General features: G+C 53.3%; 1 protein-coding gene across 5 annotated transcripts in view; it reads right to left on the bottom strand.

Moving 5' to 3' along the window:
- Window positions 1-18: 18 nt before the first annotated feature.
- The window catches only part of LOC133465830 (caskin-2-like), a 31,182-nt gene continuing 18,036 nt past the window's right edge, over window positions 19-13,164 (bottom strand). For 3 of the 5 annotated variants that reach the window (XM_061748946.1, XM_061748950.1, XM_061748949.1), the window contains 11 exons: window positions 12,012-12,135; window positions 10,863-10,994; window positions 9,843-10,012; window positions 9,716-9,779; window positions 9,422-9,525; window positions 9,223-9,333; window positions 8,945-9,046; window positions 8,729-8,867; window positions 7,018-8,643; window positions 5,339-5,612; window positions 19-3,333 (listed from right to left, as the gene is read on the bottom strand). In XM_061748946.1, the coding sequence (XP_061604930.1) occupies window positions 3,237-3,333; window positions 5,339-5,612; window positions 7,018-8,643; window positions 8,729-8,867; window positions 8,945-9,046; window positions 9,223-9,333; window positions 9,422-9,525; window positions 9,716-9,779; window positions 9,843-10,012; window positions 10,863-10,994; window positions 12,012-12,135 (2,943 nt within the window). In that variant the 3' untranslated portion in view covers window positions 19-3,236. The remainder of the gene's footprint in view (window positions 3,334-5,338; window positions 5,613-7,017; window positions 8,644-8,728; window positions 8,868-8,944; window positions 9,047-9,222; window positions 9,334-9,421; window positions 9,526-9,715; window positions 9,780-9,842; window positions 10,013-10,862; window positions 10,995-12,011; window positions 12,136-13,164) is intronic. The other 2 variants (XM_061748947.1, XM_061748948.1) reach the window with 2 other exon arrangements.

The following is a 13,164-nucleotide window of genomic DNA, read 5'->3' as shown; positions in this document are numbered from 1 at the left end:
CTACAAATAAATCACAACAACATGTTTTTACTTTATTTAAACAACAAATGTGCTGTACAATTGTAAAAGATTGAAAACTTGAACACAATATTAGTAAATCACAACAACACGCACTCGGTTTGACGTCATCTTGTTTCCATGTTAACATCGAAAGTTCCAGGGTTGCGCAAACTTTGTGCTCGTTAACCGAGATAGGCGACCTTGATGAGGATAAGCGCAATCGAAAATGGATAGATCATTTATTTGAATAATAAAGGCCATTTTCATTTCACTTTTTTATTTTTTTTTATGGGTCCAATCAGGGCGGCACGGTGGCCGACTGGTTAGATCGTCAGCCTCACAGTTCTGAGGTGCGGGGTTCAATCCCCGTCCCCGCCTGTGTGGAGTTTGCATGTTCTCCCCGTGCCTGCGTGGCTTTTCTCCGGGCACTCCGGTTTCCTCCCACATCCCAAAAACATGCAATAATTGGAGACTCTAAATTGCCCGTAGGCATGACTGTGAGTGCGAATGGTTGTTTGTTTCGATGTGCCCTGCGATTGGCTGGCAACCAGTTCAGGGTGTACCCCGCCTCCTGCCCGATGACAGCTGGGATAGGCTCCAGCACGCCCGCGACTCTAGTGAGGAGAAGCGGCTCAGAAAATGGATGGATGGTCCAATCAGATTTCAGGGAGCTCCAGTGCTACCCCGGCATCCCCTCTGGCTCCGCCCCTGCTTAGAATCTAGAAGAATCATCTTTTATTGTCATGAACATGCATGCATGCACACGAAATTTGTTCTCTGCATTTAACCCATCACAGTGAGCACATACACATGTTAGTGGAACACACTGGAGCAGGGGGCAGCTGAAGCATTTCGGGGTATCAATGTCTTGCTCAAGGACACCACAGCCGTGATTCCGTGGGATGTTGGCGGATGGTCCAGTCGGGGTCTTGAACCTAGGTCCCCCACGGTGGCAGGCGATGATCTTAACCATTGGGCACGGCTGCCTGCTTACGGCCACAGCTACGGTCGATCGACCGACTCAGCAATGGCGGCACGGAACACGGTCCGCTCGGACTCAACGTCCCCCACATCGGGACGTGGGTGAAATTGTGCCGAAGGTGGGAGTTGAAACTACTTCTGACAGGGGATTCTGCCAGACGTTCCCAGCAGACCCTCACAATACGTTTGGGCCTGCCAGGTTGGACTGGCGTCTTCCCCCACCATCGGAGCCAACACACAACCAGGTGGTGATCAGTTGACAGCTCCGCCCCTCTCTTCACGCGAGTGCCCAAGACATGTCGATCATCAAACTGCGACCTAGGTTGTCCTGGTGCCAAGTTCACATATGGACACCCTTATGCTTGAACATGGTGTTCGTCAGGGACAATCCGTGATGAGCACAGAAGTCCAATAACAGAGCTCCACTCAGGTTCCGATCAGGGTGGGGGGGGGGAGGGCGTTCCTCCCAATCACACCCTTCCAGGTCTCACTGTCATTGCCCCCGTGAGCATTGAAGTCCCCCACCAGACCGATGGAGTCCGCTGTGGGAGCGCTCTCCAGCACCCTCTCCAAGGACTCCCCAAAGGGTGGGTACTCTGAAGTGCTGTTTGGTGCACGGGCACAAACAAGTCAGGACCCGTCCCCCCACCCGAAGGCGGAGGGAGGCTACAATCTCGTCCACCGTGGTGAACCCCGTTGCACAGGCGCCGAGCCGGAGCACAATAAGTATACTCACACCCCTTCTACGCCTCTCACCGTGGGCAACTCCAGAGTGGAAGACAGTCCAACCCCGCTCAAGAGGACTGGTACCAGAGCCCAAGCCGTGTGTGGAGGCGAGCCCGACCGTATCTGGCCGCAACTTCTCGACCTCACACACCAGCTCGGCCTCCTTCTCTGCTAGAGAGGTGATGTTCCACGTCCCTAGAGCCGGCTTCTGTAGCCGGGGATCGGCTCGCCGAGGTCCCTGCCGTCGGCCACCACCCAACTCGCACTGCGCCCGGCCCCTCCCACAGGTGGTGAGCCCACGGGAAGGGGGACCCACGTTACCCTTTCGGGACCCTTGGGTGCAGGCCGGGCCACCGGGCGCTCGCCTTCGAGCCCCACCTCCTTGCTCCAGAGGGGGGCCCCCGGTGACCCGCGTCCAGGCAAAGGAAAACGTTTTCATGCATCATCTTCCAAAAAAAAGAAACAAAAAGAAAAATCACAATCACAATCACAATCACAATTTTAGGATGTTGCCCTGCGCGAGGCCCAGTCCTAACAGAACAGAGGGACAGCTTGTGATCCCGAGTCATACTTTGCGGACCCCTGATCCAAACTCTCGTCACTTTGACACACGACAAGACACGCGTTCGTAATAATACGAATCCTATTTTCTTTTAATTCATTTGATGTATCAAAAGGACAAACGTGCGAGGGTTATTGCGCACGTGTGCGAGCGGGACGGCCGAGGTCACGTGACCGTCCCGCGAGGGTCACGGATCAAGAGCGGCGTGCAGAATACATCCAAAAATATTATAAACACATTAATAATCTGTACAAAGACTTTGGTTGAATAAATTTCTGTCAAATCATTTCTGTTAAATAGGACAATCGAATCAAATCTTTGCGCTTCCCTTTTAAAAGCATCTTCTTAAGCCTTTCCCTGTAGGAATTGCTGCGGCAGACTAATAAACGCAACAATCACGTTAGTGAGAAACATGAGCTCGGGCAAATAGACATCATCCACCTGAAAGTGGACGGGCAAAGGTGCTAATGGACATAGCCTAGCGTAGGCAGTTAGCATGGTAATAATCATCCCAATGGCAAGGAAAGAGTTTCGATGGCGCTCGTGGGAAGGAATCAACTCCTTCGACTCTTTTCCAACAAGAACAAGTTCGAAATGTTTGGACGGGAGGAGGAGGTCTTTTCCTCCTTACAAAATAAAATGTTTGCTGTCATTTTTTTCCAGTGTTTTACTTCTTCCAAATCACATGCATCGAACGGAACGCAGACTGGACCATGTCGGCTGCTTGTAGCTTGAACGAATGCGTGCGTAACACGTCAATGTGGTCTCCCGGTTTCCGTCCAAAGGTTTGACTGCAATAACAACTTAAATTTTCAGGAAGTGACATTACACGAGGTACAGAATGAAGAGTTGCTGTCTACTTCCCGTTCCTATTAGCACTTCACAATAAAAGCACCTCCACCCTGTTGATGAAGTGCTGCCGTTTGTCCTCATGTCACTTCCTGAGATTGTATTTTGAAGGGCGCCTTCAGTCCAACATGGCGTCCAGCTGGTCGGCCAGGTCGTCGAACATGTTCCCGATGTCGTCCAAGATGTTTCCTGCAGACTTGACCGTGTTGAATCTGCTGGGACCAAAAGCCGACACCCCAACAAACAAAAAACCAAAAAACAACAGTTAAGTTCCTAATCACTCCCTATCCGCTATATTGTGGGGCGGCCATTTTGTAGTGCGCATACTTCCCCTGGCAAAAAATATGGAATCACCGCTCACACATCATTTTTTTTGAGCGAGGAAAAAAATATGAATTCGCTCAATTCTGAGGAAAAAAATATGTCATCATGAGAAAGCAGACAACATACACCACCAGTACTTTGTTGCAGCACCTCTGGCTTTTCTCACAGCTTGCGGTCGCTGAGGGAAGATGGCAAACCGTACTCTTCATCAACCAGGCTCCAACTTCCTCTGGTTTGCAGGCTGAAGGAGCATTTTCATGTCATCGAGCATTTTCTTCAATTGTTCCACCGAATTGAGATCCGGGCTATTTGCGGGCCGTGACGTCTTTCTCGAAGGAAGGTTTTGACGGCTTTTGCTCTTTGGCAAGTTGAGGGCACAGCTACGGAAATGCGGCGTCGCCAGCCGGTAGCCGCCCCTCACCGATGTTTGGCCCCTTTAGTCCCAGAACGTTTCGGGCCGGCGGGGCCGTGACAGGGCCGTCTCCCCGCAGCCGGCTTGCGGATCCTTCGCTCTGTCCTCGCGCTATTGTGCTCGCGGATGCGGAACGAAACCCTAAACGCCGTGCACGGCAGGGGCGTCCGTTTCCCCGAGTCCGGCGGTGGCCCCGGCGAGTCCGAGGCTCCGAGGCTTTTGCCTTTCCCGCGGAGCCGGAAGCCGCCTCTTCCGCCAGCTCCCCGAGTGACTTCCTCAGCTTGGACGGCGCGAGCCACCGCGCGGAGGTTAAGGCGAAGCCGCTGGAAAACCAGTCGCCTTCCACCCTGCTCGGTGATGCAAGATGCATTATCATCTTGAAAAACATCCCTTCAATGGATTGAAGCAGAAAAGGGTCCGTCCAAAATCTCAATGTAAACGTTCTCGATGTCATGATTGCCATCTTGCGCCCGTACCTGACTCGAGCCCACATTATCGTTGTTTTCACCGTCATGAATCTCACTGGAACGGCACCAAACAAAAGTTCCCGCATCGTCACCTTCATCACCGTCATCGTTGCTTTTCTTTTTTTTCCCTCTTGAGGCGCCAAGGATGGCTTGGGTTTGGCTTTTCTGGATGTAAATCTCCTTTCACAGACCACTTTCTGCCCATTTGTTTTGTTGCGCATTTTTCTATTTTCAAGACATACCGCTTGAAGTTTTCTATCGTGACGCTTTGAGGTCTTCCTTGATCAACCACGATGCTTCCCTTTTACAGGCTTGCCGTTTTCTTTGTACTCGGTCCAGATTTTCAACAGTGCTGACTGAACAAGCAACATTTCCAGATGTTGACCTTCTTGAAGAAGTTTGATCATCGTCTCCTTTGTTTGAAGTGACATCGCTGCCGCCGGAGCCGTGATTCACGTCGATCCGGTGCGCGCACCCGCTCTCCAAGGTGTGAGCGCTCGAGTTTCACGGATGCCTAATTAGCATATTCGATCTGATAACGGTGTTTGTTTTCCAACTAAAAAATGACAAGATGATTGCATCATTTTTGCCTCAGAATTGAGCAACTCCATTTTTTGCTATAAAATCAAATACAAAAATGTTTTGCTTTTTCTTTTTAGTTTTTGAGAGCCGGAACGGCGGCATTTTGAATGAAAATGGTTTTGTCGAACATCCGTGATTTTCTCCAAGGTTAAGCATGCAAATCATCCTCCATCATTTTTTGCCAGGCTTGCAAATTCTCCCCTCGTGAGTGGCCTCAAAGTATCCCAAAATGCGTCTTGATTCCCTATCTAGCGATTCGGGAGTCAGGAATGAGTGAATGATTCTGAACCCAGTTGCAGCTCGGAATCATTCATTCATTCCCGTCTCCTGAATCACGACAACGGGATTTTTAGTGGACGCGATAGGAACTGTCTCGCTCCACTCTATGCAAATCTCTGCGTAGCGACGGTGCAGAAGGGAACTCGGTGGGCTCACCTGTCCCCCTGGTCCCGGTCCAGGATCAGCTTCCTCTCCACGGCCTTGAGGGCCGCCGCCAGAGACGTGCTGGTCTCCTCCAGTCTCTGCTGGACCACCTCCGTCCCACCGGGCCCCCCCGAGGCCTGGACTCTGGGGACCGACGGGGGGGAGGGGGCGGGGCTAAGAGAGACGGGGGAGGCCGTCGCCGCCCCACGTGCCCACGAGGACGACGCGGCGCCGAACGCCAGACTTTGGACCACGCTGACGCTCACCGTCGGAGATCCGAGTCCAGCTGCCCCAGGGAGCAAAAACTGATGAGAAGCGAGTTACAAAAGACATTTTCATAACATTTGTAAGCAAGGCGGCGTTACTTCTAGGTGTCAGTACCGCAAATCGCAACCGAAACCACAACAAAAACCTTTTGGGGTTGCGCCGCCAGACTTCAAAAAAGCGTTCGGTTATTTTCCATTTCCTTAAAGGGGAATTCAAACCCCAAATTGGAAAACAAGAATACACCGTACGTGCCAGCACTAAAAATAACAATAATAATAATAGTACTCTGACGAATACCGCGTTCGTGGAATGATAACGGAACAATTCAATGTAAGGGTGCTGCCACGTTGGGCAAAATCAGCTGCAGACCGGAAGGGGCGTCGAAGTTCCCGACTGGACTGTCGGCTGACAGATTTTGAGAGCGAGAGATTTCATAAATGGATCGTGCGTCCACCGAGGCCGAGATGGAATACGTTCAGAGGCCATCGGGGGAAGCGAAGCGGAGTAAAAATGTCCCACGTCAACTTCTCGATGTGAACGAGATCCCCAAAAAGAAATCCAGACTCGGTAAGTACACGTAGATGATGACGAAACCATCACGGCTTATTTTGTAGCTTTTGTACATGCCATGCGATGAAATACGTAGCTTGTCGTTGCCGGACGGTTTCCGTAGTAAAAAGAGAGGACGGGAATTGATAAACGTACATCCCATTCTTGTGAATCTGCACAAAAGACCTAAAAGCGCACGCACAAGTTTTGACAACTTGAAAAACAAAATCAATCTAAATGAATCTGGTTTTACTGCGAAACCAGCCAGAGCAAACCCTTGGAAAGGGGCAGCGTGGGAAGCAAACGCCACCATCTGCTTGAAGTGTGAAGCTTAAAGTTAGCTTGACTTTCAGACTGGCCAAGTAGACGACAGGGCGCCGTCCGTTTGAGCGGCGAGCGAGCACGTCTGTGCCATGAATCCGAGCAACCGAAAAGTCAATTCATTAGCCGCTCCCTCATCCTCGGGTTTAATACGTCGGAATTCCGTTTCCCTTGTGAGCCGTTTAGCTCACGTAACATCTTTCCGCTGACCCTTCACACATTCAAACTACGGCAGTAAGGACGAAGGCGAGTCGCTCGGAGACGCGTTCGCTCGTCAATAGTATACCCGCCCACCAGGACTCGTCGGCTATCGGAGAAGCTTCAACCTTTGCCACCCGGAACAAAGAGTGACGTCACGCTCGACAAGCCCCACTTCTTGACCGCAGTCACAACCAGCAAGTCCCACAACAAGACCACCAAGAATAACAAGGCCAAGTCACAGGACCGTCGAGTCCTCCTGCTTGTCCTGAGTAGAGTCGTCCGAGGTGAATGTCTTCCTGGTTCTAAATGGAAGGTGTGAGTGATTTGGGAACAAACGTTAACAGTTACGTTACCTTGCGCCGCCAACAGGCTGTGTCGTACAGGTTTGGGGGCTACGAGCGGAGGTTTCGCGGACAGCAGAGGTTTGATGGGGAACCCTCCGTCCACCCTCAAAAAGACTTCCTCCGGGTTCCCCTCGTTGGCCTCGGCCGGGTCTCTGCAGGGGGATCCTTCGTCCTTGTCTTTGGGTTTGTGTCGCCGCTTGACCGTGTCCGACTCTTTCAGGTTGAATTCGGGCACTTCGGGGTCCTTGGCAGCCGGAGGCTGCGGCGCGGCCTCTGCCCTGGGGGGTCCCGGGGCCCCGGCTTTGGGCCTCTGCTTGATGGTTAGGTTTCCCTCCTCGGCGAAGGGGATGCACTCGCTGGAGCTGTTGTGAGGGGACCGCGAGTCAGCTTCTTCAGTGTCCGACTTGTCGCCTATGTCTGGCTCGCCCTCGCTCCGCACACTCCTACTCACCCCCGGGGTCTCTTTGGACTCGGGGGCGGGCGGAGCCTGCGGATCGGGGTCACCTTTGGCATCCGGAGGGTTTCGGGTCTCTGTGCTTCCTTTCAGGGAGGCAGCGATGCTCCTGACGCTTCCCGGACTGTCGGTCACCACGCCCCCGTCGCTGCCCGACGACGAAGCGCCGCCGCTGTCGTTCATAACGCTGCTCAACGGCACGGTCACCAGGCTACCGCCGCCCGACGACGACGCAGTGCTGCTGTCGCTCAGCTCGCCGCTGGTGGTGCTGCTCACTGAGCTCAGTCTCTTGGGAGGGGGCGGCGGGGGTCCCTTTTTCCGCGCTCGCACGGCAAAAGACTGACTGCGGCCTACCTTGGTGCTTTTGTCCGGACTGGACTGTGTCCGAGTCGTCTGAGAGCGGCCAGCTTTGCGGCTCAGTGTCGCGTACGAAGGGACGTTTCGACATGGAAGCGCCGGCTCCTCGTCGTCCTCGTCTGGTTCTCCGTCCGACAGAGCGTGGCGGTTCAGACTGTGGGTTCGTTTCTTGGGAGGCGCCAGAGCCCGGCCATGCTCCCGGGGTCCGGCGGACACATTGAGCTCTGCGGAGCCGCAGTGAGCGTGCAGGTAGCTGAAGCCCTTTAACGCCGGCGAGCCGTGAGGAGACGAGCCGTGAGACCGGGACATTTTGGGTTTGCCAGGGACGGCGGGGTACTTGAAAACTGTGGCCGTTCCCAGAGGAACCAGCTTGTGGACTGGTCTCTGGTCCCAGCCCTCGGGGAGGTTCCTGTCCCTGGCAGGGCTGCTGTCCAGGCTCTCCTGGGACCAGCCGTGGGGGGTGACGGAGGCAGTGGGAAGTTCCTGGGAGCGTCCGGAACCTCGACACCGAGCTTCCTCGCCATCCTGGCCGTAGGACGAGCTTACGCCGTTCCTGATGAACGGGCCGTCCTCGCAGTCCGCGTAGTGGCCGGACATGGCCGACTGCAGCTCCGCGCTCAGCTCGCTGTCCTGGAAAGTCATCATTGTCTTTGGCGTGCGGGGGGACGAGGACTCCGCCCCGGCGTCCGGCGGGTCGATGGCGACCACGTGCAGCGCTCCGGGAGCCTTGCGGCGCAACGTTCCCTGGCTGGACTCCGCCTGAAGGATCGCCCTGTGGATGTCGCACAGCTTCTTCACCGCCAACATCAACTTCTTCTGGTGGCCTGCGGGCAAAACAGAGGCGGTCAAGCCAAGAAAGATTCGTGCCACCTGGGGCGGGGAAGGGAGCGGAGTGGGGGGAGTCTTCACCCAGTTTAGTGATGCCAATCTCTTGCAGGTCTTCCCATGTCAAATCTTTGACAATGCCGATGCTGTCGTAGCCGTTTTCCGAGAGTCTTTTCAGGTACTGCGGTAGGCCAATGGCGCTGAGCCACTCGCCAAGGTCCGACTGCAACACAACCGCACTCGGGTCACACGGGACACATTCCGGAAGACTTCCCGGGTCTTTCTCTTGACTCTGCTCACCGGGATGTACTCCGGAAGCCACTCGGGCATGTTCAGCTTGTTGATCTCCATGGAGATTTTCTTGCGGTGTCCCGGTTTGGTCACGCCGATGGCCGTCAGATCCTGAAGGCGAGTCATTGACAGGTCAGTAACTATCATTGACTAGTCCGCAACAAGTTGTAGACAGACCCATAAGTCATTTACGGGTCCACGACACATCATTGACCGGCCCGCGACGTCATTGACTGCTTTTCGCATTCAACCATGCCCACACAGGAAGTGGGAAATTGTTTGCAGACCTCAGGCGTCATCCTGCTGATAGTGGGGACGTCGTAACCGGCACTGATGAAGTTCCCCGCGTACTGCTCCAACTGGAAGTCACTCAGCCACTGGAAGATGGCCTCGGCGTCCTCAAATGCAACAAAAACACCAAACGCCGTCATCGTCGTAATCACCGCTATCGGAGTATAGTTCCTCGTGCAGCGGTGTGAGCGTTACCTTGCCGTCCAGCAGCTGCTGAGGGCGAAAAAACTGCTGCTGGGCAAAGGTCTGCTCCGTCGCTTGCTGCACCGTCACCGTCGGCCTGCGGGGGGACACACCACCTGCACGCGAGGTAACAAAGGTTGAGAGGAAGACAAAAGCAGAATGTCGAGCAAAAAAGAGGAAGAGGCGACAGGGAGGAAGAGCAAGAAAGAGGACGAAAAAGTAGAAAGAGGCTCAGGAGGAAATGAAGAGGAGACAGACACACAAAGAGAAGGAGCAACAGGAGGAAGCGCGCCGACGGTTGCGCACCTGCGTGATGCTGAGGCTGCTTGCTCAAGAGCAAGGGTCCGCAGTCAGCCGTAGGAGGCGCCGCCTGAGGACACGAATGGGAAGTTGAGCGATGTCACGCGACGGGCGAGCCAGCGAGCGGGCGTACCTTGTTGTCGTGGTGAGCGGCGGCAGCGGGGTGCGCTATCCCGTTGTGCGCGTCGGTCACCGTGTTGTTGTTGTTGAGCGTGTTGTTGTTGTTGCTTTCGGTGCTTTGGCCGCTGCCGGCGCTGCGTGTGCTGCCCACGCTCTCGCTGCTGCCCACGCTGCTGCGGTCTCCTGACAGCCACACGAAACGGGACGCTCAGCACGGCGGGGCCACGCTCCGAAAGACGCTCGTCGCGTCCAGCGGCGCCGATGCGCGGCGACGTGCTCGGGCGGCGAACCTCACGTGAGCGCAACTCAAGAGAGTGTGTCCGAAGACGTCGATCTATCCGTCTATCGATCGATCTAAGTATCTTCTCAGTAACAAGGTGACAAGTGGCTGTTTCGAATAAATTGAGTTGAGTACTTCAAAGGCCTGTAAAATGCTCCGTAACAAATGGACAAGTGCTGGGCGTGACCTCTTCACACCGATGCTGCTCCTTTTGCCTTATCGAAGTGGACTTTTGAGGGCAAGGGGCGCCGTTCTAAACGTGCCGGTCATTTAGACGCATCCGCTTGGGAGAAACCCTCTCTGGAATTTCGGGCCCGTGTCAGCCGATTGGTGGCTATTTTGCACTGAAACTCGGAGAAGCGCTTCCCCAAGCAGCAGATTTGACTCCAATTGGAAGGCATTTTTGGACCTGATTTTTTTTGATAGGCGAAATGTTCCCGCAATTTCTCCAGAACTTATCTAACGATTTTCAAAGTTCTTGCTGCGCTGTGTACCCAGGTTGAAGTGGCCGTTCCAACCAGATGCAGCGTTTTGACAGACTGCGATTTCGGGAGAATCTCGTCGCGCTGCTTATTGTCGTGGTTCGTGTGTCGGGAACGATGAATGATTGCGAACGCAGTTATTGCATAGGGGGCGCGAAACTGTCGTTAAGCAAACAAAATGTCTGCCAGGGAGCTGCTGTTTGGTTCGTGGTGCAGATGTGCGACGATGTCATGACATAAAAGGCGGCGGCGGCGGCGGGCGTATGCGTACCTGCGGCCAGGGCGAGGGGGGCGCACGGGGAGTAGGAATCGTCGGCGTGAGGGCCCGAGCCGAGGCCGATGGATAGGGGGGCTCTGGACGGGCGCTGAGCGGGCAGGGAGGCGTGCCGGGAGAGGGTGCCCCCTACGGGGTGACATGAGGAGGCGCGGCGGGGGAGGGGGAGGAAGCATCCCGTTAGAGCGTCGCTTCCCAAGCACAACTCGGCCAAGGCGCAAATTTCACTTTCGAGAAAGCTCGCGACAAATCAATATGTACAGGGAAGCCTCGCCGCTATGTCGCAGATTTTTATGTGACTGTGATTGCGCGTGGATGATTTTTTACAGTATGCTGGCAAGTCGAAAGGTAGAGAGTTCAGAATCTTCGGTTTGGTAGCACGTTGTGCCACGACACTGCAGGCAGCCCCGAGCTCTACTGGGAGAGATTCCACACAATTAAGAGCGAGAGGAAGAGGCAGAGAAGGTCCCCAACTAAGCTCCACTAATAGCAGAGAGTATACATACGCCTGTGAGTGTTGCTGTATGCTCTGCTTGTATGTGTTGCTGCCCCGTGTGTGTTTTAAAAGTAGCAGTTGTTTGAAGGTTCATCATTTGCCGTAACATTGATTCTAATTTTCATTAGCTCGCATGATATGTTAACATGCAGCTAGCAGACCTTTGTTAGAGGAAATCATATGGTTGAACATTTTAGCATTTCAATACACAATCAGTTTTACAGCAAACTTCAAGTGGGGATGACAAATGAACAGTTTGAAGCAAGCGCCCTCGGCCTCTTATATGATTGTGCGATAATCTGCCATTTGTAGACAGTGAAAACAGTTGCTAAGGAATGCTTTCAAAGTTCAATAGGTTGAAATGTGCTTAGAGGGTCCCGGAGGCATCAAATTATTTGCCATTTTTTATTAGCTCTCTCGGGTACCATGCCTCGGATTTTCACTCATCGCTGGTGGTAGGCTTCGCTCTATTCATACTTTTTATTTCTTTTGTTTGGTCATGCTGTGAGATGATTGGAGTAAAATATCTGCTTTAGCTCCATTGTGTTTGAGAAACATGGGGTTAGATGTCAAAGATCATGAAGCGCGCATGATCCGGTTAGCTTGTGGGTGGGGCTAAATCACGTGACTTAACAACATCATGAACTGACCGCCACCGCCGCGCCGGCTGATGACCTCCACGATGGAGGGCGGGAAGAAGCCCACCCGGTCGGTCCTGCGCTGCCCGTCGTGGATGTGACCCTTCCAACGGCCGTCCGCGTGCTGCTCCAGAACCTGCGGTGGCAACGTTAAGTTAACATCTGCGCTAGCATGCCGCAGCAGCTTTGCTTCTGGGCTAACACGCCACAATGTTAGCTTGGTGTCTGCACAGAAACACGACACTGCTTGCTTAGCATCTGGGCTAACGCCTAACAATGTTAGTTTAGCGTCAGCGCTAAAACCCCACAACATTAGCTTAGCATCTGTGCTAACATGCCAAAATGTTAACTTAGTATTTTCACAAACACGCCACAACATTAGCTTAGCTTCTGTGCTAACATACGACGATGTTAACTTAACATCTGTGTTAACGCGCAATGTTAGCTTAGCATCTGGACTAACAAGCGACCAAGTTAGTTTAGCATCTGCACGAACACATCACAACGTTTGCTTATCACTTGCGCTAAGACACCACATTAGCTTAGTGTCTGCTCTAAAACACGACGTTAGCTTAGCATTTGCACTAACACGCCACAACATTAGCTTAGTGTCTGCACTAACACACGACAATGTTAGCTTAGCATCTGTGCTAACACACCACAGCGTTAGCTTTGTATCTGCGCTAACATGCGGCACCATTGGCTTAGGGTCTGCGCTAACACGTCACAATGTTAGCTTAATATCAGCGTTGACACGTGAGAATGGCAGCTTAGCATCTGTGCTAACATGCCACATGTGCTACCTTGACTTAGGAGTTTTTCAAGGCACGTGCGGCATCATTTTTGCTTTGGGTTACAAGTCAACATTTGAGCAGGGAGCGAGCTTCAGATACGCCGCCCGGACAACAATGAAGGTGTTTGGATACCCGGCTGCGTGGACGAGGAGAGCCACGGTCGCCGTTTAGTGAACAGGACAAAAGCACAAAGGAGCCGCCGTAGGCCACAACCCGGCGCCTGACGTCGCTCGGTGGGCCACGCCCTTAAAGGCACGACGTGCTGCATGACGGCTGGAAGAAATTCAATTTCTTCACATTTGCGTAAATTCAAACTTTTTCCTGATTCAAAACGTATGAAAAAAGTTTTTGTGCCGCAAGGGATTCGTCGC

This window comes from Phyllopteryx taeniolatus, chromosome 16, assembly GCF_024500385.1.
Source record: "Phyllopteryx taeniolatus isolate TA_2022b chromosome 16, UOR_Ptae_1.2, whole genome shotgun sequence".
NCBI lineage: Eukaryota > Metazoa > Chordata > Actinopteri > Syngnathiformes > Syngnathidae > Phyllopteryx > Phyllopteryx taeniolatus.
Note: the sequence above shows the minus strand (reverse complement) of the source record. Positions and strands in the feature narration are given on the sequence as shown.